The sequence below is a fragment of the Malurus melanocephalus genome, unplaced genomic scaffold, assembly GCF_030028575.1.
Source record: "Malurus melanocephalus ecotype Western Australia unplaced genomic scaffold, MMel_1.1 scaffold_380, whole genome shotgun sequence".
Taxonomy (NCBI): domain Eukaryota; kingdom Metazoa; phylum Chordata; class Aves; order Passeriformes; family Maluridae; genus Malurus; species Malurus melanocephalus.
This window is the reverse complement of record NW_026623612.1, coordinates 699,443-725,832: the sequence shown is the minus strand read 5'-3', so window position 1 is coordinate 725,832 and position 26,390 is coordinate 699,443. Positions and strand designations below refer to the sequence as shown.

The 26,390-nt window shown below is 37.7% G+C and overlaps 1 protein-coding gene across 1 annotated transcript in view; it reads left to right on the top strand.

Annotated features, from left to right (window-relative positions):
* The first annotated feature begins 5,673 nt into the window (after window positions 1-5,673).
* The window catches only part of LOC130581040 (early endosome antigen 1-like), a 41,506-nt gene continuing 20,789 nt past the window's right edge, over window positions 5,674-26,390 (top strand). Inside the window, exons 1-13 of the mRNA XM_057378919.1 lie at window positions 5,674-5,797; window positions 9,563-9,617; window positions 9,745-9,810; window positions 10,672-10,711; window positions 11,504-11,611; window positions 11,694-11,815; window positions 13,207-13,362; window positions 17,974-18,090; window positions 20,098-20,436; window positions 23,855-24,004; window positions 25,033-25,152; window positions 25,376-25,579; window positions 26,177-26,377. Coding sequence (XP_057234902.1) covers window positions 5,691-5,797; window positions 9,563-9,617; window positions 9,745-9,810; window positions 10,672-10,711; window positions 11,504-11,611; window positions 11,694-11,815; window positions 13,207-13,362; window positions 17,974-18,090; window positions 20,098-20,436; window positions 23,855-24,004; window positions 25,033-25,152; window positions 25,376-25,579; window positions 26,177-26,377 — 1,785 coding nt within the window. The 5' untranslated portion in view covers window positions 5,674-5,690. The remainder of the gene's footprint in view (window positions 5,798-9,562; window positions 9,618-9,744; window positions 9,811-10,671; window positions 10,712-11,503; window positions 11,612-11,693; window positions 11,816-13,206; window positions 13,363-17,973; window positions 18,091-20,097; window positions 20,437-23,854; window positions 24,005-25,032; window positions 25,153-25,375; window positions 25,580-26,176; window positions 26,378-26,390) is intronic.

Sequence of the window (26,390 nt, the reverse complement as noted above, 5' to 3'; positions counted from 1 at the left end):
GGGGGTGGTTTCTTTTGTTTGTTTACCACAGTTCTTAAAGAATGGAAAACAGTGAAGCAGTGGAGTTCCATGGTTCTCTAAGCTTGACTCATGATGTAAGTTCTGGAATAAAAATACAAGATGTTGCAGAAGCTCTGTTTGCATTAGTAAATCAAACTCTGTGCATGCTATTTGTGCTGCTATATGGTTCTCTACCACACACAGCTGTAGATCAGCAGCAATCATAGCATCCTAAATGGGACCACTTACTCAATTCTATGCAGTATTAAAATGGGATTGACTGCACTATCATCACATATTGCTAGAAGGTACTAAGGAAGCTGAGTTGCTGTAGCTATGACTTTAAAACTTAAATAAGGTGCCTTATTTCTTGGATTCCAATGACCTGAGCACATCTGAATTCCATCCTGTAAAAATACTTTGCCCATGGGACTGTTCTTCAAGAGGTGTCATCTTTCTGCCAGAGAACTCCAGTTTTAATTTGTGAAAAAGGAACTTTGAGTAAAGTAAGCTATGCTCTCACTCCTTAACTAATTAAGACAGGATTTCATACTAGCTTTAAAAGACCATTTCATTAAAGCTCAGGGGGGAAGAAGAGCATTTGGCAGATGAACAATGCATCTATGTATAGGTGTCTCAGACTCCAGTTAGTGATGATGGAGCTCTGGGAGCTGTTCTACTGACTATACCTAAGGTATACACATTTGTTAAGTCAGATGACTGGTTTCTTACTCCATTAATTGTGTATTGGTAGTGATTGGGAAATAGACATCTACATGTAAATGTGGGTTTTTTTAAACCTCGGTTGGGAGCCTTCAGCGGATGAAAAAAAAAATTAAAAGTAAGACAATGTTTTAAAAAGGCTGAAATTTTTAAAAATACTTCTTTTCATGGCCAGCCCTATCACCCCTAGTCCTACAGAGTTACATAAGGAGAAGACAGAAACCCAGAATCCATTCAGTCCTACACAATCATTTTTTTTGTAACATTTTAAAATAGTGTGAGGAGTGCAGTTGGTCTGGTTGTGCACTTGTCTGCCTGTGGGTCTGAACCCCTGCTTTTGCTGAGTATTGTGTTTCAGTATTGTAGGCCGAAGTTCTTCCAACAATTAATAGCTCTGTAAATTATTTTGGTACAAAAAAATCCCAAACCCCACTCTAGTTTTTGTAGTGAATGTTTCCTTCCAGTGTTGCTTTTAGCATCCTGGCATGTTTCCCAGGAAACATGCATCTTAATGATTCATACAAATATTAATGTTACCAGAAAGAAATAATGTACCTTGAATGGCTTTAAGGAGATAGAATACTGCAAAGCTTAACTTTATCAAGCCTGACTGTGAATCTCAACTATTAGAGGGGAAAAGTAGTTTTCTGTTCTTTGGGCTTATTTGTAAGTCTGTCTTGAGAAAGGCAGGTAAAAAAGCTTCTGGTGCTTTCATGGAGTCTGAGATCTTTGGTGAAGTTTGGCATTATAACTCAAGCTGACATCAGATGCTTTTCTACAAAACTTGTGCGTAGCAAGTTTTTTTTCTGTTCTGCTGTGAGTGAAACTGATATATTTTGGAGTCTTTGCACTGAGGAAGGCCTGTCCCACTGCAAACAGCATGGTGCTTTGGTGGTGCTTGATGCTTGGCATGGCTCATGGGCGTTCACCTGAAAGAGGAACATTACCATTAGTACTGGAAAACTGGGATTTGAAATTGAGTATCTCAGTAATTCTCATTGGAATGCCTTGGCTGTTTGGCCAGGGATTATTTTGAGCTCTAAGTTGTATGCTGTCTCCTAGTTGTTTCTTTGTGCATGTATATTAGGGTTTGGTTTGAATACCCTTTTTTTTTTTTACTGTTCTTTATTTGTATTGCTTCAGAAATTCTGTGACCTCAAGAACTCTTTCCTGATATAAACTAGTGCATGTAGTTATTATGTTTTTATTTTTGTTTTCTGTGAATTGACAGGCATCTGCAAAAATCTTTGAATTCAATAAATTCTCATTTCCTGGTGAGAAGATGCTTTATAAAAACAACTCCCAAGTAATCATAATTTAACTTCTTCTAGGCTCTTTTCTCCCTGTGTAAAGTGAAAGATAAAGCGCAACTAGAAACATCAGCTCGAGAATCATGAGTTATGGTGAAGTGCTGAAGGGGGCTGTAAGTGATATCTTGGCTTTTATTAAATGAAGAATATGAAATACTTTTCACTTTTTCGTGGCTGTTCTTTATGCACAATAATCCCTAAGTACCTGTTAAAAGGAAATGGACCAAAATTCAAGATACTTTGTTCTCATACTTGCTTCTTCTGTAAAGGAGTCTTACCTTGTTGGTAAGGATGCCTCAGCTCTTCCCCCAAGCTGTGATGACCAGTAGTACGTCTCTTGGTTGCAGCTACGCAATCTTGTCGTTGTCCAGGACAGGCATGGTCCCGATGACGAATATGTTGGACCTGATATAAATTCCTGCAAACTGACAGAAATGTTTACTAAATTTAAGCATCTCAGACCATCAGGTTTCTTCCCCTCTTCTTACATGTTTGTCTTTAGAACAGTAAGATATACTTCTGCACATATTTACAAAGTATCTCAAGATCACAGTGAGAGATATTTTTTATTTGGCTGTATTTAGTTTAAAAATTTTTTAAGAGATAAAATTAGTGATCCACTAACCCAATTTCCCAAACAAGATTGTTCACCCGGGGCTGATAGTTACAGATCCAGGAAACCTATACACTCCTGCCTTTACTGCCTGGTGCCTGGAAGATCCTGATGATTCTGGTTTTCTTATTTTAAAGAGAACTGAATTGGTGCTGCTGACATCAGAGTCGATGCTGAATATTATCAGTCTGTGAGATACAGCTGGTTCCTGGGTTTGTGCAGTTTAAGGCTCTGATGTGTGAGTGGTAGTGCCTGCATCTGTAGGAGCCGGTGTTCCTGCCCACTCTGTACAGGAAAGATGACATTTTGCCTGATGAGGGAACCTTGTTGCAGAAGGGTGACACCTTGCTCTGTTAGAGCTCTTATGTCAGACCTCTAGAAAAAGCTGCCTTAGATTAAGGGTGCATGTGAGAGCTGACTCGAACCTGACCTGAGTCCAGGTCCCACAAAACTCAGGCCAGCTATCATCTGTGCTGCAGAGAGCCTGGTTCTGGTGTACGATGCACTCTTTATCCCTGCCTGTGTGAGAGGAAGGCAGTTTGTACCTGAAGAAGAGGAGGAGGTTTTGTCCATGCTTCCTCCTCTGCCAATGACAGCACTCCTGTCTCCCCAGAGCTCCCACCCATCCTGCAGGCTCACAACTGTGCCACATTCCCTTGACTCAGCTGCTGTGCTCTGCCTCTGACCCCTTGTCCTTGTGGACCTTGCCTTCAAATCTGCCTCCCTGCCTTCTTGGAAAGGCAGGCTTTCCCCAGTAATTGAGATGAATGATTGCCATCCCCCTGGACTAATTGCACATGTAATCTATTCTTTCCTCTTCTCCAGGGCTTCTCTTTCCACAAAATAATCCCCAGAGTATAAGCACAACAAAAGCACCAAAAAACCCAAACAAACACCCCAAGCAAAGAAACAGCTTTTGCTGTTTAAATGAAAAGAGATAACGGGCAAGAGGAAGAAGAGGCTGGAGCAAGTTTCTACACTCATTCTTTATAGATGTGCCTACTGGGACAATGAGGAGCATATGCTTTTCTCTATGAAGAGCAGACCTTCCCATCACTGGGAAACTAAACACAAGACTGAGAACTGCTTTGTAGAGTTTCATCCCAAAAGGATGTTGTTGCACTATATGAAACTGACTGCTTTCTGCAAGACCTGCTAGGAAAAAACCCCAATCTTGTACTTTGTGACCCCCTGTGGTTCATTGCCACTTGCTGTGTGCCAGGAAACTCCCTCTGTATTGCAGAGTGACTCTGGCATCATATGCTAATTGTATCAGATAGACGTTACTGGGAACCTAGTAGCTGAACAAATTTTCTGGATCTATTTTGGCATGTATACTTATATAGTAGTTAATGGTTTAATCTGAAGTGAAACCCTGCAGATCGACTGTGCAAATAAATAGTTCTTAAGGTTAAATGCTGGTTTCCTGCTTAGGAAGGAGTACACTGTTTTGTTTAATGTAGTTGTGACAAAATTAGTCTTCCTTATAATATTTGGTGCACTTGACAAGCAACTGTATTTGGTAATTAATTTCTGAAACACTAAATAATAGAAATTATGAAGGCTCTGTTCAGAGCTCTGGCTACATTTGAGTAGCTGAACATGGTGGTTTTTCTGGGTTAAAACAGTTTTAATATTAGGTTTTTGGAATGTAAGTGACTAGTGAAGCAAAATGCATGAATGCCAAGTTAATGAATGAGTGCTCTTGTGGTTATCAGCTTACACATTCTGTATATTCACTTTGTGCTAATATTTAAAGTGTTCTGGCTTGTCTGTTAACATCCAAATGCAAAGTTAAGAGCAGGAGAGAAGTGTCAAAACACTTCATGTGTCCTTCACAAATTGTATGGAAGCCTGTGCTAGGTGAAGGGTGTTAATCCCACTTAAAAGAGTACTGTGTCTTGGATACTGGAGAGCCTTGGTTTAGTATTGGAGTACACTACAATTTATAGAGGCATAAGAAAGCTAAGGATAACATATAAAGGTAAAAGTGCGTATTTGAAATGAATCAAAGGAACAGGGGGCCTTAAAAAATTAAAACAGGCACCCCAATTACGGGAGGTTCCTTTTGCAGTTTGGAATTACAGGGACCCTTTAATGCAAGACTGGGTTTTTGGCATTTGCTCTGAAATGTCTCAGTGTTGCTACTGTGTTGCTTTATGGGCTGAAGTGTAGATGGGAATTGGACTCAGAGTTGGAGCTATAATCCGTGATTGAGGAAGCAGTATAAAGGCCAGCAGTCAACACTGGATGTAATAAATTGTGAAAAATAAGGTGGATGGTACTTCTGACAAGTGGCAGCATGGACACTCCACAAATGTTTAGGGGTACCTGAAAGCTACATAATGCTTACGCTTTTCATTTGTGGGCTAATGGGTAGAACAAATTGATCTGCTAAATTTCTACTCCGTAAGATTGTAGCATATATGCTGGAAAGAAAATGGATGATTTCTGATTCCTAAGGCTGTAGGAATCGGATTTTCTTGATGTAGTATTTATCTGAATGACATTTACCAATTAATTAAATGAAAGGTAAAGTGATTCTTAGTTGTCTGGCCCATATTGAAATCAGTAGTTTCAATATGGAGGTAATCAGTTTATGAATAATTGTGCTTTAGAGTATGTCTTTATATCTCCTTTTTAAAGACCAGACTCCAGATGCTCCCTTCTGTTTGGATTAAGAATGTGATTTTATGAAAAGTTGTATGAAAAATTGTTTTATTGGGGGAGAAGAAATAGCAGAGTAGTCCTTTTTATTTTGCTAATAAAATTTTGTTGCTAGTGTGTAATGCTGTTGGGGAAAAAACCTCACTGAATAATGGAATATGACTATTGTCAGCATTTTCTAACTTTTTAATTGCAAAAACTGTAATCAGAACATGAAATAATTAGTATGAATCTTCAAAAGTGCATTTACTACTTCTTAAATGTGCAAACAAAATCTGCAGTTATATATAAAAACAAGATTAAAAAGTGTGTCTCATATTATTTTTCTGTTTGTTTGTTTTTCCTTTTTGTAATAGGGCTTTATTTGTCCTCTCTGTATGAAGTCTCATGGATCAGCAGAGGAGCTGTTCAAGCACTATGAAGCAGTGCATAATTCTGGCATTGATTCAACTCACAGAGGGGAAGGTCATCTGTCACCAGAAAGGTGAAACAGTACTCATTTGTGCATGTGCTTTTGTGCCAGTGTTGAGCTGCTTCTAGTTACACTGTAGCTTTTATGAATTTGAATTTATGTAGTCAAGTATTTTAATGTTGATGCCCCATTTCCAATCAGAATTAAAAGGGAGCTTGAAACTTACAACTGATACTGATGTGTCAGTAAATGGAAATCAGATACATGTSTTGATGATATTAAGTCAACTGTTTCTGGTTCAAGTGACAATGCCGAATTATAGACCAGAATGATTTTCAGAAGTGTGGCAGAAGAAATACAGGTTCCTTGTAATTTCCAACACAGAGCTGAGAATATCATCATTTGAGAGTGGTGAGGACAGCCCTAAAGATAGATGAGAAACCCGATTTTGTCCCTGGTTAATTAGGATACTTACTGAGTCATTACAGTATCAGTAGTTGCCTAAATGGCTTCCCTTATTACCTAGTTATTTACAAATCGGAGAAGTTTATGTCTATGCCAGTAATAATCCTTCTGTGTTTCAAAATCTCCATGCTGATCTTCAGAAATCTTAACTAGTTTATTTAATTTTTTTGGTCAAAACTGTATTGTTATGTAATCCCTAGGAAGCATATCAGGTTGTTTTGTTTTTGAGAGCAGCTGTAGCAGGATCTGATTATGTGAAGCTTTCCCTACAAATTTTTAACTGAGTAGTCTGTGTTGCTTTGGGAAGGTTTTTTTTTTGGTGTAAAATGTATATAGATTTTCTTTTGCTTCCTGCTAGTTCTTTTTCTGTTCAGTGCTTGTTTTGCACTGTTGTAAAAACAGTCCATGGTGCTGTTTTGTCATGCTCCCCCAGACTCCCTTGCTTTGTACACAAGAGGGTCAGAGTGAGCAGCAGAGAGGTACATAGCACATGGCCCTGTGGCTTCTGCTGATGTTGAGAAGTGAGCAGTTCAAATGTTTTGTCATAAGGAGAAATGTGACCCAAAATGACAAATAATTACTTTGAAAGAAATACATGTGTTTATGTAACTAACTAAAGAGAAGGGTGGCTCTTTGGTGAGATAAAAGTGTGGAAGATAACACATTTCAGTTGTTATCCAAATGCAGATCCGTATCTCCCTAGTATTGTGCAAAGCTGGCAAGCCAATAGGAGCCAGCATTAGTAGAGGTCTTGGATGACTCCTTCCTTGTTGATAGCTGCCTTCTCTCTCAGCTGCTGCAAAAAAAAAGAAGTAAAAATTAGGGCTTTATACAGGATAAAGTGATTGGGTACTAGCGAAATCATATTGGGCCTCTGATGAGCACATTTATTCAATAAGGAATACTTCTTTGCCTGATTTAAGCCTTTTTAGAGTAATACAGCTTAGACCAGAGGTGATACTTTGGTAGGATAATAGCATTCATTGGAGGAATTATTGGTCATAAATATATTGTTTATATAATTCATTAAATGCTTGTTTTCATGCCTGCAAGTTTCCAGTGTCAACCAGATGTTGGCTGGTGAAATAAATGTTTATTTTTCCCTGGCTCACAACATTATAAGGACAAGTGGTTTTGTTTTTGCTCACATAATTGAAAAAGTGAACAAGGCAGGGAGTTTTGATGGAATGAAGAGAGTTTGGTGAGAGCTATTGTGTAACTCATGAGCTATATTTTCCTATTATTGTGGCATTCTTTAATGCTTCTCATTTGCATGCTTGCTTGAGAAAACTCATTCAATGTAAATATGTGTTTCCAAGACTTGGAATTCCATATTGAAGAAATATTGCAGCCTGCAACAGGGAGCCACTCCACTTGCTCCACGTGTGAAGCTTATGTGCAGTTCTTAGGACCAAGATTGAGAGGTGAAATTCCGTATTTAGTCAATAGGAAGAGTTAGGTACTATAAATTACACAGTGTCCTCTTCTTCACGCTCCCCAATAAACTACCGTGAATTAGTTCCAAGATTAAATCATGCAGCTCCCCCCAGTGCGATTCAGCAAGGCCATCACTACTCAGTGTGTGGCACTGACTTTACAAGTGGGAAACAGAGTGGACCATAAAAAAAAAGCACTAAGGATTTTCCAGATGGTAGGCTCACATGTGCTGAGAGGAAGAAGGACTTGTCACAGCCCTAGCAGAAAAGGAGATCTAGTGAGGATTTGGATGATGGGAAGAAAAGTGAAATTGCCATATCTGTAGTGATCCTTTGCACTAATTCTCCCCCACTCATTTTCCACTAGTCAGTTAAACTGAGTTTAGGTTTGATCTTAAAAAACTGTCAAGCAAAATTTTGTTGGGGCTATCAAGGCAACTACTATAGAAGGGTTCTTACATTACAAACTCTTTTCCTTTTCCTCCTCTCCCTTTCCCCTCTGCTACAAACTAGCATTATTTAAATCAAGCCCTTCAATCTATTGTGAAGACCACAGCATCTTTAATATTTTAGTAGTGGAGGTCTGGTATATGTCCAGCCCAACTTCAGTACAGTTAACTGTTTCACCTGCCTGAAATTTTGTTTATAATCTTAGATCTGAATATTAGCTCATTTCCCTACTCATACTGGTGAGTAAGCGGCTCCCTCTTCTCCACCCACAGCCAATGGACAAGTTTTGGAATACAGCTTCACGTGCCTCAATAAAGTTGTGTTTACAAACCTCCAGTGAATGTATTACACAGGCAGAATAATGTATACATAACAAAATTTCCCTCTTGAAAAAGTAAATCTCCCAGTATCCCAGGTTTGTTTTGTCATTGAAATTGGTTCATCTTGGAGTTCTTGCTCACTGGTTTAAGTGCACGTTTCACTTGCTGCTTAATGCCCCAGACCAACGGTTAATATACTAATGTAGATTGAAACTATTCCTCATTAGTTTAGCAAAAGAATAGCTTGCTTTGGTGTTTTTTTTTGTTTTTTTTTTTCTTGAGGTAATTTAAAGGAATATCTGCAGAGGAGGGGATAGTGCACCCCAATAGCAATAAAATTGTATGGTATAAAGTGGAGAAAATTTGTTGGCAGTGGTACCCCCACATGTATATTCTGTGTACTCCTCAGTGTTGCCACTGTACAAACAATAAGAAAGAGTATTTTTGCATTATTTTGATGAGTCTTCTATTCTTGGAGTGGCTGTATCACAGTAATGCAACACTATCCTTGTGTGGATAGTTGTGTAACTCTGTACGGAGACCTGTGATTTTGCAGGGTGCTATATGAATCAATTAGTAACAGTTATAGCCTGGGATCTTATGTTCTTGCGTGGCTGGAGGCTTGAGCMTGAAATTTGAGAATGTAAAATTCTAAGGCTTTAAATATTTAGACCATTAAGTGAGTATGTCTATGGGGCATACCAAGTTGCTGTGTGGATGAAAAATTATGTAATTGCATGTTTCAGGAGAAAGATAGCATGCTGTCACTCAGCAGTGTTCCTCCAAATGATATTGGAAGTGAAGGAGAATAAAGCTATCCTTTTTATAAAAAGGCATGCAGAACAATTAAATGTTCCAATTCATAGTTTTGTCATTCTGAACTCATTTGAGCTGATGAATGCATGATACTTTTTTTCATGTCTATTTCTTTACTTATCCATTTAATATGTTTAGCATTTTTAAAGTGATGTGCRAAGTGATATTAATCTTGTTTGTTCCAAGTTTCAAAAAACTCTAAAAATAGCTATTTATAATTGTGTAACTTATGTTTATGTAGTACATGACTATCAATACAGTTACTTAACACACGTTACAACCTGTATGTAATTGGCAAAATGTAACCACTATGTATTAATTTTCTCCACTCTGTGGATATATTTATTCAGAGATGAAGTATCACTACTCCGACAAGAAGTCCAAGACTTGCAAGCTTCACTGAAGGTTGGAAATACATTTTACTTGCACTTGGTTCTTTGTTTCAAATTGAAGTGTTGCACTGTGTTAAGCAACTAAATTTATAGCACTCTTTCCCTATTTCCTTTTTTTTTGTTATCCYTTTTCCCCTCAGGAGGAGAGATGGTATTCAGAAGAGCTGAAGAAAGAACTAGAGAAATTGCAGGGGCAGCGGCAGCAAGTAATTCCTTTAAAATACTTGAAGCAGGTTTATCGTCAGCATTGACATTGAAGATTAAAACCTTTTTTGTAAGGCACGTGGCCTGATTTAGTTAGTTCTGTAATTTAAATATTGACATGTTCTTTGAAACAAAGCTAGTTATCTCTCCACAATGTAACTGTATATATAAATGTATAGAACAAAGTCAGAATAGATAATGATTCTTCCATACTGCTTGCTACAAGTTCAGTTCAGACCTTTCCTTCTGGGAGWGGTCTTTCTGGGAAAGGCTGGGCCTATTCAGAACTCAGTTTATTAAAGAAAATAAATTCAATGTGATGTTTCCTCTTTCATGAGGATAGGCAATGGAATCTTTCTTGTAAGAGCTTTTGCAAAACAGCAGTGGGATTTCATAGGTACAGATGAGTTAAAAAAAACAGGGCAAGATAAATTGTGGTGTGTTGTTCCCTAAAGGAGGCTCTTGCTTTTTTTGATTACTATGAGCTATTTAGATGCAGAATAGTTACAAACCTCAGAAATTGCTTTCTGACAGAACGCCTTCTCAGGGTATACTTCTTGATGTTTGTAACCTCTGTTYTTAGGACAGATTGCTACATTGGGGAAAGGGAGGGAGAGTGGATTCTTACTGGAGTCTTACAAGTGGAAACCTTAATAGTGTAATGATATAGGAAATGAAAAGTCATCTTGGCCTTTTCCAGTCTTCCAGATATAACTGTTTGAATTCAGGTGTTTTAGTACTGCTGTGCAGTATTTGAGCACAAAAGTCTTTATTTGCCTGTCTTTTCCAAAAAATGGATGAACTTTGGAAGTAGTAGTTTTTATTCCTACTGTCTAATGGTGCATTTATTCTGTTTTCTTAAGGATTCTAAGTCTGATGGATTGACAACAGCTACATCTACAGGTGGCTAACATTTTATTATATTAACTTCTGCAGTGTTTTGGAATTTACTWTGGTGTAGCTTTTAGGTAAATCAGTACTTTTGGTAAATTAAAGACACAGAAAGCTGGAATGTTATAATTGCTGGGAAAAAAAAGTTAATTGTAAGTGCTATTAAGAGCTATTTATCTTAAGCAGTAGTCTGTGAACGTGTTGCAGGGGCCCAGGGTTTGAAATTTTTAGAAATAAAACAGTARTTCTCCTGAATGTAAAAGCAGTTCTCATGAGACATTTTGAATGCCTTTTTATTTCATATATTCAAGCAGTTGGATATATATTATAGCACTAGTATGTAAACGAAAGCATTTTTCAGTGATGGTTTTATTTGGTGTTTTTCGATGCTTATCGCTAGCAAAAAAAAAAAAAAGCCTTTTTTTTTTGCAGACCAGTAATTTTTGCTCTAATTTTCTCCATGAGGAACTCATAGAATAAAATATTCCGTATTTGTACATAAACTGATATTGATTAAAGCTTTTAATTACAGTTCAAGGGTTGCAATTCAAAAGCATGTTGCAGTGATCTGAAAGACTATTTGTGACCAGTGAAAACCAATATGTATTTAATCCCGCAGAGTAYTCAGCTAGTGACAGTGACATGCTTGTAGATATTTATCTTCAGTAAAGCTGTTCACTTTGCTAAGATGATTGGATATTAAGGGTTTTGGATTACATATTCACCTCTTGTGGTTAGTTATGGGCATGAGGAACTGTATTGTCCTAGTTCTAGAAAATAATACTGTTCTTTTTATGGAAATAGAATCATTAGAACGGCAACTAGAAGAGATCCAAGTAGAAAATTTTAACATTAAGCAAATGAAAGACTTATTTGAACAAAAAGCAGCACAACTGGCCACTGAAATTGTGGGTAAGTGTTTTAACATGAGATCTGATTCTTTACTTTTGCAATTTGTGAAAAGGATAATGTATTCAACTTATTTTTTTTTTAGATCTTAAATCAAAGTATGATGAAGAAATCAGCCTTCGGGAAGGTGCAGAACAGAAAGTGACGAACCTGAGACAAGAACTGCAAAAAGAGAGAAATACAGTAGAAGACTTAAAGACGGAGCTGGTATTCACATCACATTAATTTTTCTGTTATTTTCAAGTCAAAGGAGGGGTTTACTTAAATGCTTGCAAACACAGTTTTAAAGTATTCAAACTGTTGAACTTAAAGATGTCCGCTTGTGGGCTGAAAAAGTTCAGAGTACCTTTGTTTCTGATATGCATTTTCAGTGTTTTTCCAGTGAAAATGTATGTTTTTATGACATATATTAAAATTCACCCTACATTATGTTATAGTCTGCTTGTTCAATGCTCTACCCTGCATTTCTGCAGTTTATTACACATATAGATGTGCTGTACAGACCTGTACTTGGAGCATGCTGTTGCTGACTTCTACAGCTATCTTTTTTCCATGAGGTGTTATGCTCTGACTGTCTTTGGACCGCTGCATTTTTAAGAAGTAGTCAGAGAGGTGATTTGTGGTAGGGTGGCTGAAAAACTGGCAGCTGGCATCATCATGCCTGTGTTAGTCTTGTCCCTCTTGTGCTTGGCTGATAATACAATGTGTCTGTATTCCAGGATTTTGGCTCATCATGACTTTTATGTACAGCTATGGCTCCAGGGAACAATCTCAGTGACTCAGCAAGCTGAGCCACTTCTAAAGCAGTAGTGCAAGAAACTTCCTAATTTCTMCCACTCAGCTACTGCTTAGACTCTGGAGGAAAGTAGAACTTGTTTATGCCCTTTCTTCCATGTAGCTGACTGCCCTCAAGGGTCTGCTGGCCTTGCCCAGATGCTGGACCTATCCACTCCTCCCTGTTCAGTTGTTTCTTGTTTTCCCTTTTCCTTTTTTTTTTCTGTTAGTTTTGTCGTCTAAAGATGYCAGCACCCCTTTTCTCTGCTTTCTTTAGTACTCCTGGCTGCCATCCATCTCCTTTCCCTCCATAGTGTTTCATGTTGAGGGATGTTATGGTGCTTGAGATGCAATTACCACAAGATTTTATCTGTGGGTTTGGTATGAGCCATATCTGATTGTGTCTTCAAGACATGGCCTTYAGTTGTCCTTTAGTTTTGTCTGTGGTGACTTTCTGAATTAAGTCTTGAAGACAGGGGCAGTATCCTATATGTAGCCATCTACATACATAAAAATTACAGAAATCCAGTCTTTGAGGCAATTTTTTTTTGTCAGATYTGGTTGAAATCAATCAACAAGTTCAAAGTTTAGCAGACAAAAACTAAAATCTAGCCCTTAAATCCTCTTTTCTTTGGGAATGRTAAGTACTTCTCTGTAGTTTTGTGTTTTTAGGTGGTTTTCTTTATCTCTCTTTTCTTTTTTTTTTTTAGCCTAGCTATAGTACTGCATGTCACTTGTCTGTAAAGTGATGATTCAATAGATTTTTAGAAATGACATTGACACATCTGCCAGTGTGATGGTGCTAACTGCTCACAACTTTTCAGCTACAAAGGCCTGGTGTGGAAGATGTGGCTGTYCTGAAAAAGGAGCTGGTCCAAGTTCAGACACTGATGGATAAAATGACTCTGGAACGTGAAAAAGAATCTGAAAAGCTGAAAGATGAATGCAAGCACTTGCAGGCAGAACAGGCTAACTCTGAGGTAATAATAATACCTAAAGATGTGTGTTCTAACTTTGCTGTGATTATCATAGGAAAMTGGAAAATATTAATTAATCATAATGAAAAAGTCTTTCTTAATTAATCTTGTCACTTCTCCGAAAGTTTGGTTCCTTTGCTCTGCTGCCAGTTACCACTTCCAGTTCCATACAAAATAGAAAAAAAGAAATGCATCAGCTCAGATGATGATCTTTAAGAGGGAACTTTACTCCTCAAACTGCTGCAGGCTAAAGCCTGTTTGATATTTACTGTGATAGTAAGAGAAATCCCTGACAGATATAATGGCAAGAAATCCTGATAAAAATACAGTATCACCAAAAAGACTTTTGTCTAACATACAATTTATTATGCTGAGGAGTTGCCAAATCCATACTGCAGGACAACTCTCTTGCTRGGTGTTGCGCTCACTGGTGGGTTGGTTAATATATTGCTAATAGATGACTTGACAAAGTAAAAATCTTCAATAAGACTGTCAGGTATGTTTGAGACCTTTTAATTTTGCCCCCTGGTTCTTCTGTTGTCCCCCACCAATGCAGCAATGCCAGCAAAACTTGACAGCACAGAGCTGTGGACCCTTATGAAGTGTGGTCCTTGCAAAATTCCCTAGCTTACATGAGGGAATGCCTAGGGTTTCTGTAGAACCCCTAGTATATTTTGTCCTGCTGAGATTTGTGGATGTGAAGAATTTCTGATCCAGTTTATTTTGGGGTTYCATATGCCATAGATTTCAGAACTGACATTTTAAGTTCCTTATGAGTTCATTTACACTGTAAAGCCTTAGAGAAATGCTACCAGGTATTGCTCCAGACTCCTTAGGGTTTTCCTTTCTGTTTTGCCCCCAACAGATATATTTAGCTYCAGGAGTTATACACTACTATAGTATTGTTCTAAACATGAATCTACCATTGTTTTCAAGCTAGAATTATGGATGTGGTACCTCTATATCAGATATCAGATGTAAAAAAGAAATATCACAATTGGTGTTGTGAATATAATGTAGTTATGTGGCCATGTCAAGTTGATATATAACGGTAATTTAGTTTCAAAAAAGACAAGTGAAGAAAGCTTTTTCAGTCTTTGTGGAAGTGTAATGGTAGATTTTGGAGAAGGCTGCCTGATGCTCCTTGCTGTAATGATGTTTCTGTAAGAAGCCTTAGATGTATGGAAGGATTATAAACTACATTGCAGTGATTATAATAGTATCACACTCATGTTATATTATCAGAATGCCGGCTGAACCAGAGAAGCCCAAGTTGCTGTGTGGCATAACRTATTAAACAGTGTCAGTCTGGTTCTCCTCAGAAGAGTTGCTGTCTGTTTAATTTCAATGTACAGTGACAATAGCCCAAAAYGTGTTTAAAATAAATGTGAAATGACAGGTTAGATTTCTTAAAAAAAATAAAAGTTACTCAAAGTTGTAGTGAAAACTTCTCTACTTTTCTTAAAATGTCCAGCACACACCCATGCAATGGGTGAACAGTTGGCTCATGGGTCAGGCACAAAGGGTTATAGYGAATGGGTGACATCAAACTGGCAGTGTGTCACTAGTGGGGTTCCACAGGGCCCTGTGCTCTTCAACATCTTCAGAAACTACTTGGACACAGGACTTGAAGGGGTACTAAACAAATTTRAAGATGACACAAAACCGGGARGAGCTGTTGACTCCTTCAAAGGCAGGGCGGCCCTGCAGAGAGACCTTGACAAATTAGAAGGCTGGTCAATCACCAAATGTATGAAGTTCAACAAGGGAGAGTGCTGGGTTATGCACCTGGAACAGGGCAACCCTGGATGTACAGACTGGGGAATGAGATGCTGGAAAGCACTGCTRTGGGAAGGGAGCTGGGGCTCCTGGTGGATGGCAAGTTGAACCTGAGTCATTGCGCCCTGGCAGCCAGGTGGGCAACCCTGTCCTGGGGTACATCAGGCACAGCATCGCCAGCCGGGCAAGGGAGGGGATTGTGCCGCTCTGCTCTGACTTGGGGCAGCCTCACCTCGAGTGCTGGGGGCAGTTTTGGGTGCCATAATATAACAAAGATGTTAAAGTATTGGAGAACATCCAAAGAAAGGCAACAAACACAATGAACGGCCTTGAGGGGAAGCTGTATGAGGAGAAGCTGAGGTCTCTTGGTCTGTTCAGCCTGGAGAAGAGGAGACTGATGGGAGACCTCATTGTAGGCTACAACTTCCTCATGAGGGGAAGTGGAGGGGCAGATGCTGATCTATTTATTCTMTGTGGTGACAGTGACAGGACTCAAGGGGATTGCCTGAAGTTGTGAGAGAGGAGATTTGGTTTGGATATTAGAGAAAGGTTCTTCACCCCAGGAGTGGTTGGTCACTGGAACAGGCTCCCCAGGGGAGTGGTCACAGCACCAGCCTGATGGAGTTCAAGAAGTGTTTGGGCAACACTCTCAGGCACGTGGTATGACTCTTGGGGATGGTCTTGTGCAGGGATAGGAGCTGGACATGATGATCCTTCCAACTCAGCATATGCTGTGGTTTTGTAGGAAAACATAATTGTGATAAGTGTTAGTCGTAAGAAAATAAGAACTKGAAGTCCTTCATTGACAGGTTGGCTGCAGTGCTGGACATAAATGTTTGGCCATGTTTTATTTCAGCTTTGCTCTTCAAGACCACATGAAGGGCTGAAAGTTTAAAGTGGTTCTTACACCATCCTTGGCTATTTTTACAGGCTGGTTGAGGATACATAATTAATAYTGGTTTTCAAAATGAGTATCTTTAAAATAAGGTAAATGTATGGGTGAAAATACCGAAAGTCATATTAGCCCTATATGAGCATCTTCAAATACTGCAGGAAAGAGATGTGAAGAATAGTATAATCTACAATTGTCACCTAAATCTATTGGGTATTTTTACCTTTTTTCAGATGCTGAAACTGGCATCTACATCTCTCAGGTGAATGTTCATACAGAGTGGCTTCTTTAATCTTTAGTTTTTCAATATTGTGCTATAGTGGCTCCTTCATAGTAAATGTGTAAGGAGAACAGCTGCATTGYTTTGGAGCTAAGCATTACTATGAATCTCTGCTTATTGGCGTTTGTTTCAATATCTGATAAATCTTCATGAAATACATCACCTAGGGTAGATTGTTAACTCAAGTGCCCACAGAAATAAATAAGATTAGTAGCCTAAATTGTAGGTAAATTTAATAAAGCCATAACTGGTATTTTTTGTTTGTTTTGTTTGTTTTTTTCCCCACTAAGCAAAGGCATTAGAAACAMAGGAATATTTATAAAGCAAATTTGAGGAAGTGTGTCTACTACAGCTTTTGTGACTGCTTCTTTCCATTTTTCATCCATCCATTTTATTTTTCTGCTCTCTAATAGAGACACTTAAATTTGAGGTAAATGTTTTGGAAAGCATTTTGTTGTTATAGCAAATTTCTGTCATATCAAGACAAATTCAAGAGGTGGTAAACAGAAGCATTCCTGGTTTTTTAAAGGGTTATTATTCATACAGACAGATCAGCAAGAAAATATCAGCACTGAATATTTACCCAGGATGTGTTTGCCCATTAAGAAAGCAATGTAGTATGGTCTTGCTGAATTGGGAGCAAGAAATGGATCTTTATATGTATAAATTATGATTCTAGATGGAAAAGCTGCAGTAGTGTCCTTTGCAAGCTTTTGCACATTTTATGCATTATATTCTCTCAGTATGATATATCCATACTGTTTTCTGATAATATCCTGGAATGTTTGTCTGACGAAGACTGATCCTGGGATGTGTTTTAACTAACAGCTCTGTTATGAAAYAGCTTTGTAAAGCACAGCATTACAGTAAATCAGTTAATAACTATATGTAGTCATGTACTGAGTTTTATGGTTTCTTTGGTGCTCCTTTTTCTGTAGGAAGATTGTAAATTGCATGGTTATTGTCTACTAGTTCTGTTCTGCTTTAGTTCACTCTTGAATTCAGTATTTATGCATTTGTGCTAAAATCTCTGCTTATGAGAACAATAGGAAAGAAAACCTCTTTATAAAGGTCCCTACTGTGTAGTGTATTTGAAATGAGTGCATTAATACACAGCATGTTTTAGGGCAGCCATGCCCTACAGTGTTTTTCTTGTTTTCTTCCATTACTGTATTCAAATACTGTGCAGCCATTGATATATTCTGTTCTGTACTGATCCTGTTTAATGGGGTGGTATTGTTTCTCTGATTATGCTGACCTGCAGGGTTGATGTGTCCAAAAGTCATACAGCAAGTTTGCTTCAAGTGCCAGACTTGTTTCTAGCACCTTTTTCAGCACATTTTCCTTCCCAGAGCAGCCAAAATCTTGGCCATGATACTGCAATGACTTGGAGAGATTATGAATTYTATCAGTTTTGGGCTCAACCTGGCATTTGCTACTGGATTGAGTCAAATTCTCCTCTTTTGAAATGGGACATAAATGAATTTCAGCTGGGAAATTATGCTCAGTGATGGTTTACCAGATAGTTTACGGGTAATTCTTTTCTTTAGGCTTTTTATTTGTATAGAATATGCTTTTTATTTTCCTACCAGACATCTTGCTTTTGTTGGATTATTCATGCAAAGCTTTGTTTAAATGTGGATTTTTCTGTTCGTCTTTACAGGCTGTCATTAATCAGTTAAGAGGTGAACTTGCCAAAGGACCTCAGGAGGTAGCTGTGTATGTTCAGGAGCTGCAAAAACTTCAAAGTTCAGTCAAAGAGCTAGAACAGAAGAATCAGGTGAGAATGCTATTATTTCCTAAGCTTGACATTGAAATGGAAACACATTACACATTGTCTTGGAAGCACTGAAGATTAACTTCGCTTCTTCTTGCAGAAGTTGAGAATTCCTTTGCCATTGTGTTAAACGTGGGGAATATTATAATGTGTAAGCAAACACTATATTTTAATGATCATCATATGCTACAACTGAAATTCTTTGTGTTGGTATGATTGCAAATTTCTAATTGCTGCAGTTTATGCTTACCTAACAYTAAGCAGTATTGCCATCTCACACATTAAAAGTAGTACCTCTTGAAATAATACATTTGCCTAAAAATCATAATTTGAAAGATATTCAGAGCTTTCTGCCTTGTTTTTCCAGTTTCTTACCTTTTAGATTGTAMTTTTGTCATGTTTTTCAGGCTGTTTACTGGCATCATGAGTGGTAGAAAATGGAAATAAATTCCAGAAACTGCTCAGCTTATGTTCTTTGAGGGCTGTTWTCAGAGCTCTTTGAGCTTGCTGCATTTTGTATTTGCATTTAGAAATCATATATTGCGGGGGTGAAAATGGAGGTAAAGGAGGAAAGGAAAGAAGGAGGATGTGTGCTGCTTTATGTTGCACATAACATTGTGTATGAACTGTGTTTATATAACCTGTTGTATGAGCTGGATATTACATAGATGTAATTACCAGCAGCATTGTCAGCCTTGGGAAATAGGAAAGGACAGGGACCAAATAGAGTAAATTTAATGTAACTTAATATTAAAGAAACATTTGCCAAGAATATAAGAAAGTGCAATTAAAATTTGGTAAATGAAACTACCTTTAGCAGGATGACTCCTTGTTAGCCTTACTAAATCAAATGTGGAACTGAGAATGTGAGACTTGTGATGCTGTAATTTTCCACAGACCAGCARCAGTGAATCAAGCTTTTGGCAAAAGTGTTGCTATACAGAATAGAGCCCTTTCCTGAATATATTGGTTTTTCATTAACAGTGTGGAGTGAAACAGATTGGTGCATAAGATAACCACACATTAAAAGAGAGTTCTCTGCTTTGTCAGGTTCATGCCAAACACCACTTGAGGTATAGGAAGAAGTGGCAGTGAACTCCTTTTCCTCYTTCAGTTTTAGTGACTTAAAGCAGTTTACAGCCATCTCTTTATGCAGCTCTTTGAAAGGTGGTATCCATAAGAATAATATGCTAGCTAAGGAATCTTGGTCTTGGAGGATCTGGACCTAGAATTGGAAAAGTAAGACTAGCTTCCGAAAGCAGAAATTGGTTCCACTTTGAACAGTTTGCCATCCTTGAAGAAACTGTCAGGGAGGAGGGAGAAGACATTCATTCATGATAGGATGTATGATATATAGAATAGAATGTATTWGATATGAACATTAACTTATGATCCAGTTGTGATGTGGGAAGATAGTTCTGTGCATTGTTGCAAARTTTTTTAAGCTCATGTACAATCTCAAGCAAGAAAGCTCTTATATTTTAAGGAGAGAAGAGCAGATGTATATAAGTATGTATACATACGAGTATGTATATAAGATCACTTCTCTGAGACCAGCAGGAGCTGTCTTTTCTTTATTTTTAAAGCACTATAATTATGGGGCTTGTCTTACCTTGCAGAGACCATTAAGGGCATTTAGCCCAGAAGATAGCTATGGTGGAAAACCTTTCAGCTTTTCCCCAAGCAATTGCAGTTGTAATAAAGTTAATTTGAACATTCAGGGAAAGCAAACTWGTTTTCAAGATACAGAAACAGAGTTTGTGTGGTGTTGTCAGTAAGAGGGAGTGAATTTATGTGAGAACATGAAAAACAGTATTTCCAGTTGAAAGTTTGCTGTATGGGCTCTAGAATCAACTGTGTAGTACAAGATATAGATTAATATTTTCTTTAATAATGTTTCTGAACAAGTTCTTTGCTGTTCAGCAAGAGCACTTAGCAAGAAATTTGAATAATGCATTGAACAGCTGCAAGCAGAATTGTACTTGAATTGCTGTGCAACTCTCTTCATAGAGTCTGACTGAGAAGCTGCTGAAGAAAGAAYGGGACTACACCCAGCTAGAAGAAAAACACAATGAAGTATCTGTAAGTAAGAAGAATGTGCAGGCAAGTTTTCACCAGAAGGACCTGGACTGCCAACAGCTTCAGGCAAAGCTGTCTGCATCTGAAGCCTCTATACAGAGATTACAGACAGAGCTAAGTGAGAAGGGTGAAGCAAGCCAGAAACTCAAAGAAGAGTTGTCAGAAGTAGAGACAAAGTACCAGCATCTCAAGGCAGAATGTAAACAACTCCAGCAACAGAGGGAGGAAAAAGAGCAGCATGGCCTGCAGCTACAAAGTGAGCTCAGTCAGGTAAGTTTCCTTAAGCCGCCTAGACCTCCTAGTATTTGAATGGCTTCTTAAAACCATCCCATTAAGGTTTTTTTAAACTGTACATGCGTATTTCTCATTCATATACATTTACATTTCCTTATTTGAAGGAGAGTAATTAGCCAGCACTTGTGTTTTACTACTCCATAGAAAGTTTGAGAAAAGTCTTGGCTTTGCATTAGAACTGAACAGTGCTTGATTTGCTTTAAGATTGAATAGTGAACATAGTAGGGAATACTTGGTGTGAAAAGCCAGGRTAATGTGAAGTCTTGATATTGCTTCCATAGTGTTTCTCCACAACAACTACCCTTTATGTTGCTGACAGCTGTGAGCACTCACACCAGAAAATACATCCCCCCACCAGAACCTATTGTTCTGCTGTGTCCAATGACTTAGAGAAGTAGGCATTTCATATAACATTGGGCATTTTGAAACTTGAGCCTGGTTGAATTCAGTTTCATCTAGTATATCTTTCCTGGAGATTTACATGCTAGAGTGGAGAAATATTTATGTATCAGTTATCATGTCCAATCCTAAGGTAAAAATTAATATTTTTGTTATTATGACATACTTCATTTTAATCTTGCTAAATCTTATTTATTTTAAAAGTGAATGTTTTTCARTTTCCAACCCTTTCGTCAAGTCTGAAATAGATCAAGTTGCAAGCTCTGTGTGCATAGTTTTCCATAGGAGAACTGCGACTTGGCAAAACTTTGTTTATGTGTGTATTATATCCCAGAATGTGTCTTCTTCTCCCATCAGTCTTCTGTCAGGGCAAGAGGAGATAATTATATTATTTATCTGCATAGGAATCTGCATTTGGTAAAACTGCCGCAGTCTGCCTAGGCAACATGTGTGAAACCTCAGAAGCATAGCCAAGAGGTTGAGCTGAAATCTATCTTCAGCCTGAGAGGGTGTATTCAGGAAGGATTTTTGGGGCAGGAAAACGAAGGAGGAGGAAAGTGAGTAAAGCATTGCTGAATGAATTCCTATGAAAGGAAATGCAGGCATGATGCATTCTCTGGTGATACCATTGGGAAGGAAGATAACCTAAGCAAGAAATCTTCAAAAAGCCAATGGACTTCAGGATGTGTTTAGAATAGTATAGGAAAAGAATACTGGTGGGAAGAAACCCTTTGTGCCTGATATAAAATAAAATAAAAGCCAAGGATAAACATCTCTTCCTTTCTCTTCCTCCAAAGAAAAGATCAGTTACTATTGTAATGAATTGACTAAATTTTTCATCTTTTTTCACTTGGTACTTCACTTGAATTACCTTTTTATGCTTATAGTCCAATAGGTTACCTTGACACAATGAAATCTGTGTATGGATGTATATCAGTAGTTGTTTAGTCAAATCACATTTTCTAAGAGTCTTTGTCATCTTCTCAAAATTTATTTGAGTGGGTGCATGTCTGGTTAAGTTTGTGTATTTTAGAATTTGGGTGATATGGAAGAAGTGATCTTAGTGGAAGAAACTTCAATGATAGTGTTGGCTGGAGCACAACAATAGTAAGAGGGTAACACAAGAAGGTATGGACTCCTTTGGTTTTGAAGAAATGTTGATTGCTAATAAATTCTGCTGAGAAAATTTGAATCTACTTGATTGTGTCTTTTGAAGTCTAGGTATTTTTTCATGATTCTTTTGCATTCTGTAGCATATGTTAATCCTGGATTTTATTGCTCTATTTTCTTAAATGCCATCCTAAAGTTCTTCAAAAGTACTTAACCATGCCAGTAACAAAAGTAACTTGTGTAATCGGTATTATTTACCGATTTCCCCCTTTCCAAATATTTTCTCCCAGTATCAACATAGCCATGAATAGTTGCACTCTTGTTGCACTCTTTCTTCAACAGATTTTTTTTAAAGTTCTTGTTAGTGTTTTTAGTGAAGGGGAAATATTTATAATTTGGYGATCCTGCAAAAAAGGGARATGTTCTTCATTACTGGAGGAGAGATTATGGTCTCTTTCCACATCCGATCCTCCCTCTTCTCCTACCTGTTTCTTGACTGTACAGTCACTGTTACCAATCAGCATCATGGCTGCATACCAGACAGCTTTTCACTCACAGTTTTTATGGTTGTGGACAGATAATTTAGTTTGATTTTCTAAGAAGGTCAGTAATGGATACATTTATTTCCTKGTCTCCAAACCCATTAAACTTTTGCATTGTTTGATATGGTGAACCAGATTTTGACAGATGGCCCCAAGGACTTTAGCATTAAGTTCTTCAGTGTGAAATTCTAGTGTAAACAGAGAGGAGAGAGGCCTTACCCCCATTTAATGCCTAGATGGAAAGCATAATGGTATCACAACCGCTGTTCCTTTTTCTGCTCTGCTATGCCGCCAGCTAGTCAGAAAGTGGTTGCTTGCAGTGAACAATAAAATTGGTCTGTCTTTTGCTTAGATATTATTAGGGATTTAAGGAAATAGTGGAGTTAAAAGGTGAATGATTCAAGGGCCTTGGAATAAATTCATTGGGGAGCAAGCTTCCTTCATAGCTTTCCGCAATCTTGGAAAGGTTGCTGTGGTGCAAGATCTGACCCGTTTTCTGGTTTTGCATTGAATTAACAGGTTGGTTGTGTGTCCTTGAATGTGTTCCTGTAGAAATAGGCAGGAGGTAACTCAGGAGCTATAGTGGCAGTTTCAAGTAGTATAAACTGATTTTATGAAGAGAGCTTTTCAGARCAGTGAATTGTAAAAGGTCATCCTTGCACTTTGAAGATGGTGCAGTACTGGTTTTGATGAATGATGAAATCATGAAGCAGCTTTGTGTCCAGCTGGAAGAGCACATCCTCATACTTACTCTTTGCTGCTGGAAGGTGCTGGACTTTGGTAAGCCACCAAAGTTACTGAGCWCCCTACACTGATGGTTCTCGTATCTCTTCTCTGCAGAGAACAAATGCCATTGATGTAGCCAGCTCAAGCTAAAATTTATGTTTTTAATATTCTAGCAGTGCAGAACAGTATATCATTGGAGGCAGTGAAGCAGGTAAAGGCAGGGTCCTTCAGTGASTGGATCTACAGGAGTGAATGTGTGATCTGGATTAACTGAGCTGGCTCAAAAGATCACTGTGATTATGCCTTTTAAGGATCACCCTCTTTCTGTTTCTGTTGAATCTCTGTAACTTGTTTTGAAGGGCTTCTGTAGACAAATGAAGATGTTTCTGGGTCCTTCCAACCCATTTATTTGAGTATCTCTTCTTGCTTGTGTGGATGATGCTGGTTTTTCACATAGTTTGTGTTTCTGAGGTGTATGAGGTATATACATGACTTCAGCAGGTCATTTAGTTGTTTGGCTCTGGGTTCGGAAAATTGTGGGTAAACATTGCACAACATGAGTATATCACTGTTGGCTAAAGAATGACTGAAAAAGTGGATGACTTTTTTTTTTGCAGTTGCACAGTAAACTTTTAGAAACAGAGCGCCAGTTAGGGGAAGCACATGGGCGACTTAAAGAACAGAGGCAGCTGTCCAGTGAGAAACTGATGGACAAAGAGCAGCAGGTGGCTGACCTACAATTAAAACTTTCTCGTGCTGAAGAGGAGGTAGGGGTTTTTATACAAATTCTGTAGTTTGTTCTGTAGTGGCATGTCTGTACACACACTTTGATATTGCCGTTTACAAAGTTTGTCCTCCTGGGAATTTCTTGTAACTAATACTGTCTAAGTTTTRCAGTAAAATTTCTAAAAATCTGCTTAGATGCTGCTTGTCTTTATAGATTWTTTAAGGCTAAATGCTTATCAGATACATGTATGTTTATGGTGCTTAACAAATGAACAAAAGTTACGCATTTTGCACTTASAAGCTTTGCCTAAGGGCTGTATAAAAACATTACTTAGGTCCACCTAGGCCCATATGGGTAGTTTTGTGTGTAGATATTTTTGTAAGATAAAACCCGACATGAAGGGAAAGTGAACATGGCTCAACAGGTAGTTGCTAGTTACTAATCTGTGTGGGTTGGATGGGCAGAAAATAATTGTTTTATTAATTTGTGTTTGTTTTAATGAGTGTCATATATATATATTGCTGATTTTCTGCTGGCTGTGTGGGGATTGGCCAAATACCTGAGTGGTATGTTGTCAAAGCTTTAAACTTTTCTGTAGCTAATTTGCAAAGCCGTAGCTAGTTTAGAAGTGGAGAGACTGCTAAACTGAAGTCGCTACTAAAATAATAAGTGACAGTTGCTACTGAAACTGCCAATAATAGTAATAATAATGTTGTTTTGCAGGTATCTGTATTATCAGCCATGTTACATCTTAACAACTGTTGCAAAAAATACTAATCATTTCTTCTGTTTTAGATTTTTTGAGTGCTAAATTACATGCATCTGATAATTGTTTTATTGTTCTTGCTTGTGATATAGAATCTCACCTATTAATAGTAATGAATGCTTTGATTAGATTTTGATCATTTAGCTAGTATTACAGATTTTTATTTTTATACAAGTTTTCAAATATTCATGTTGACACTAAAATCTTTTAGAGTGAACATTGAGTACAACTGGCATACTGAGTGGTGCCTTTTTCCATTCATTAATCTGGTTTGTTTGGTGTTTGGCTTTGGCTTTTTTCAGCTAAAGGAAAAAGCAGCAAATTCCACAGAATTGCACCACCAATTAGAAAAAGCAAAGCAGCAGCACCAGGAACAGCAGACACTTCAGCAAAATACAACAGCAAAACTACGAGAAGCCCAGGTAATGTAGTTATGTATCCTCATGTGAAAGTGTATTTTAGGATTTCATTATTCTGAATACTTTGTAAGAGTGATTTGCAGGAATTATGCTAGTTTAAGTAAATTAACTTATAAATCTCGAATAGAATATATGGAAAATGCTTAAAAATGTGTCAAATATTATATGCATTTAGCCTAACTTTTAAGATCCTTATAATTAAGGGCGCTATTATGTTCTTTTCTAGAATGATCTGGAGCAAGTGCTACGACAAATTGGAGATAAGGATCAAAAAATTCAAAATCTTGAGGCTTTACTTCAAAAAAGCAAGGAAAACATCTCTCTGCTAGAAAAGGAAAGAGAGGACTTATATGCAAAAATTCAAGCTGGTGAAGGAGAAACTGCAGTTCTTAACCAGCTACAAGAAAAAAACCATGCATTACAAATACAAGTAAGAACTTTGAGATCTGTTTCTTTTCATTCATTCTTGTTATTGAATATTGTTTCCTCTTTTTTTCTATCTCAGATATGACAYTAATCTTTCCTATACTGTTCTGTTTCTCTAATACTTACTTTAAAAATCTTACTGTAAATTTCACAGGACTTGTGTTCAGGTGACTTCTATGCTATCAGCATAGGGAAAGGAATTCTTAGATGTTTTGTTTGTAAATATGCTAGTCATACGTATTTACAATTACTAGATTAGTAGATTATTAGATCTATAAATATATTTGTTTCACACAATTTAAAAAGAGGTTTAATTCCTGCTTTTAATACCAAAATTGAGTTTAGCATGCATCTGCTGGCTCTTTAGTGTTTTGCTTTTGTTCTRTTAAGGCCAAATTGACAATTCGCTTTTGCTTCTATTTTCGGCTGGTAACCTGTTTAAACTCTGGTGTTGTGTACAATATAGTTTTACTGTAATAGCTCAGGAAAAGAAATGTGATAGCACTGAGTCTCCAGAGCCATAATAAGACACACTRAAATAAAGTTTTTACTTCTTTGGATGTGCTGTTCCAGCCTTCTCACRTTTTTTTTTCCACTACAGGTAACTCAGCTGACAGAGAAGCTGAAGAATCAATCGGAAAGTCATAAACAAGCCCAAGAGAATTTGCATGAACAAGTTCAGGAACAAAAAGCACACCTAAGAGCTGCTCAAGATCGTGTACTTTCCCTGGAAACAAACATCACTGAATTAACCAGTCAGCTAAATGAAAGTAAAGAGAAAGTGTCACAACTTGATGTGCAGGTAATGGATCTAT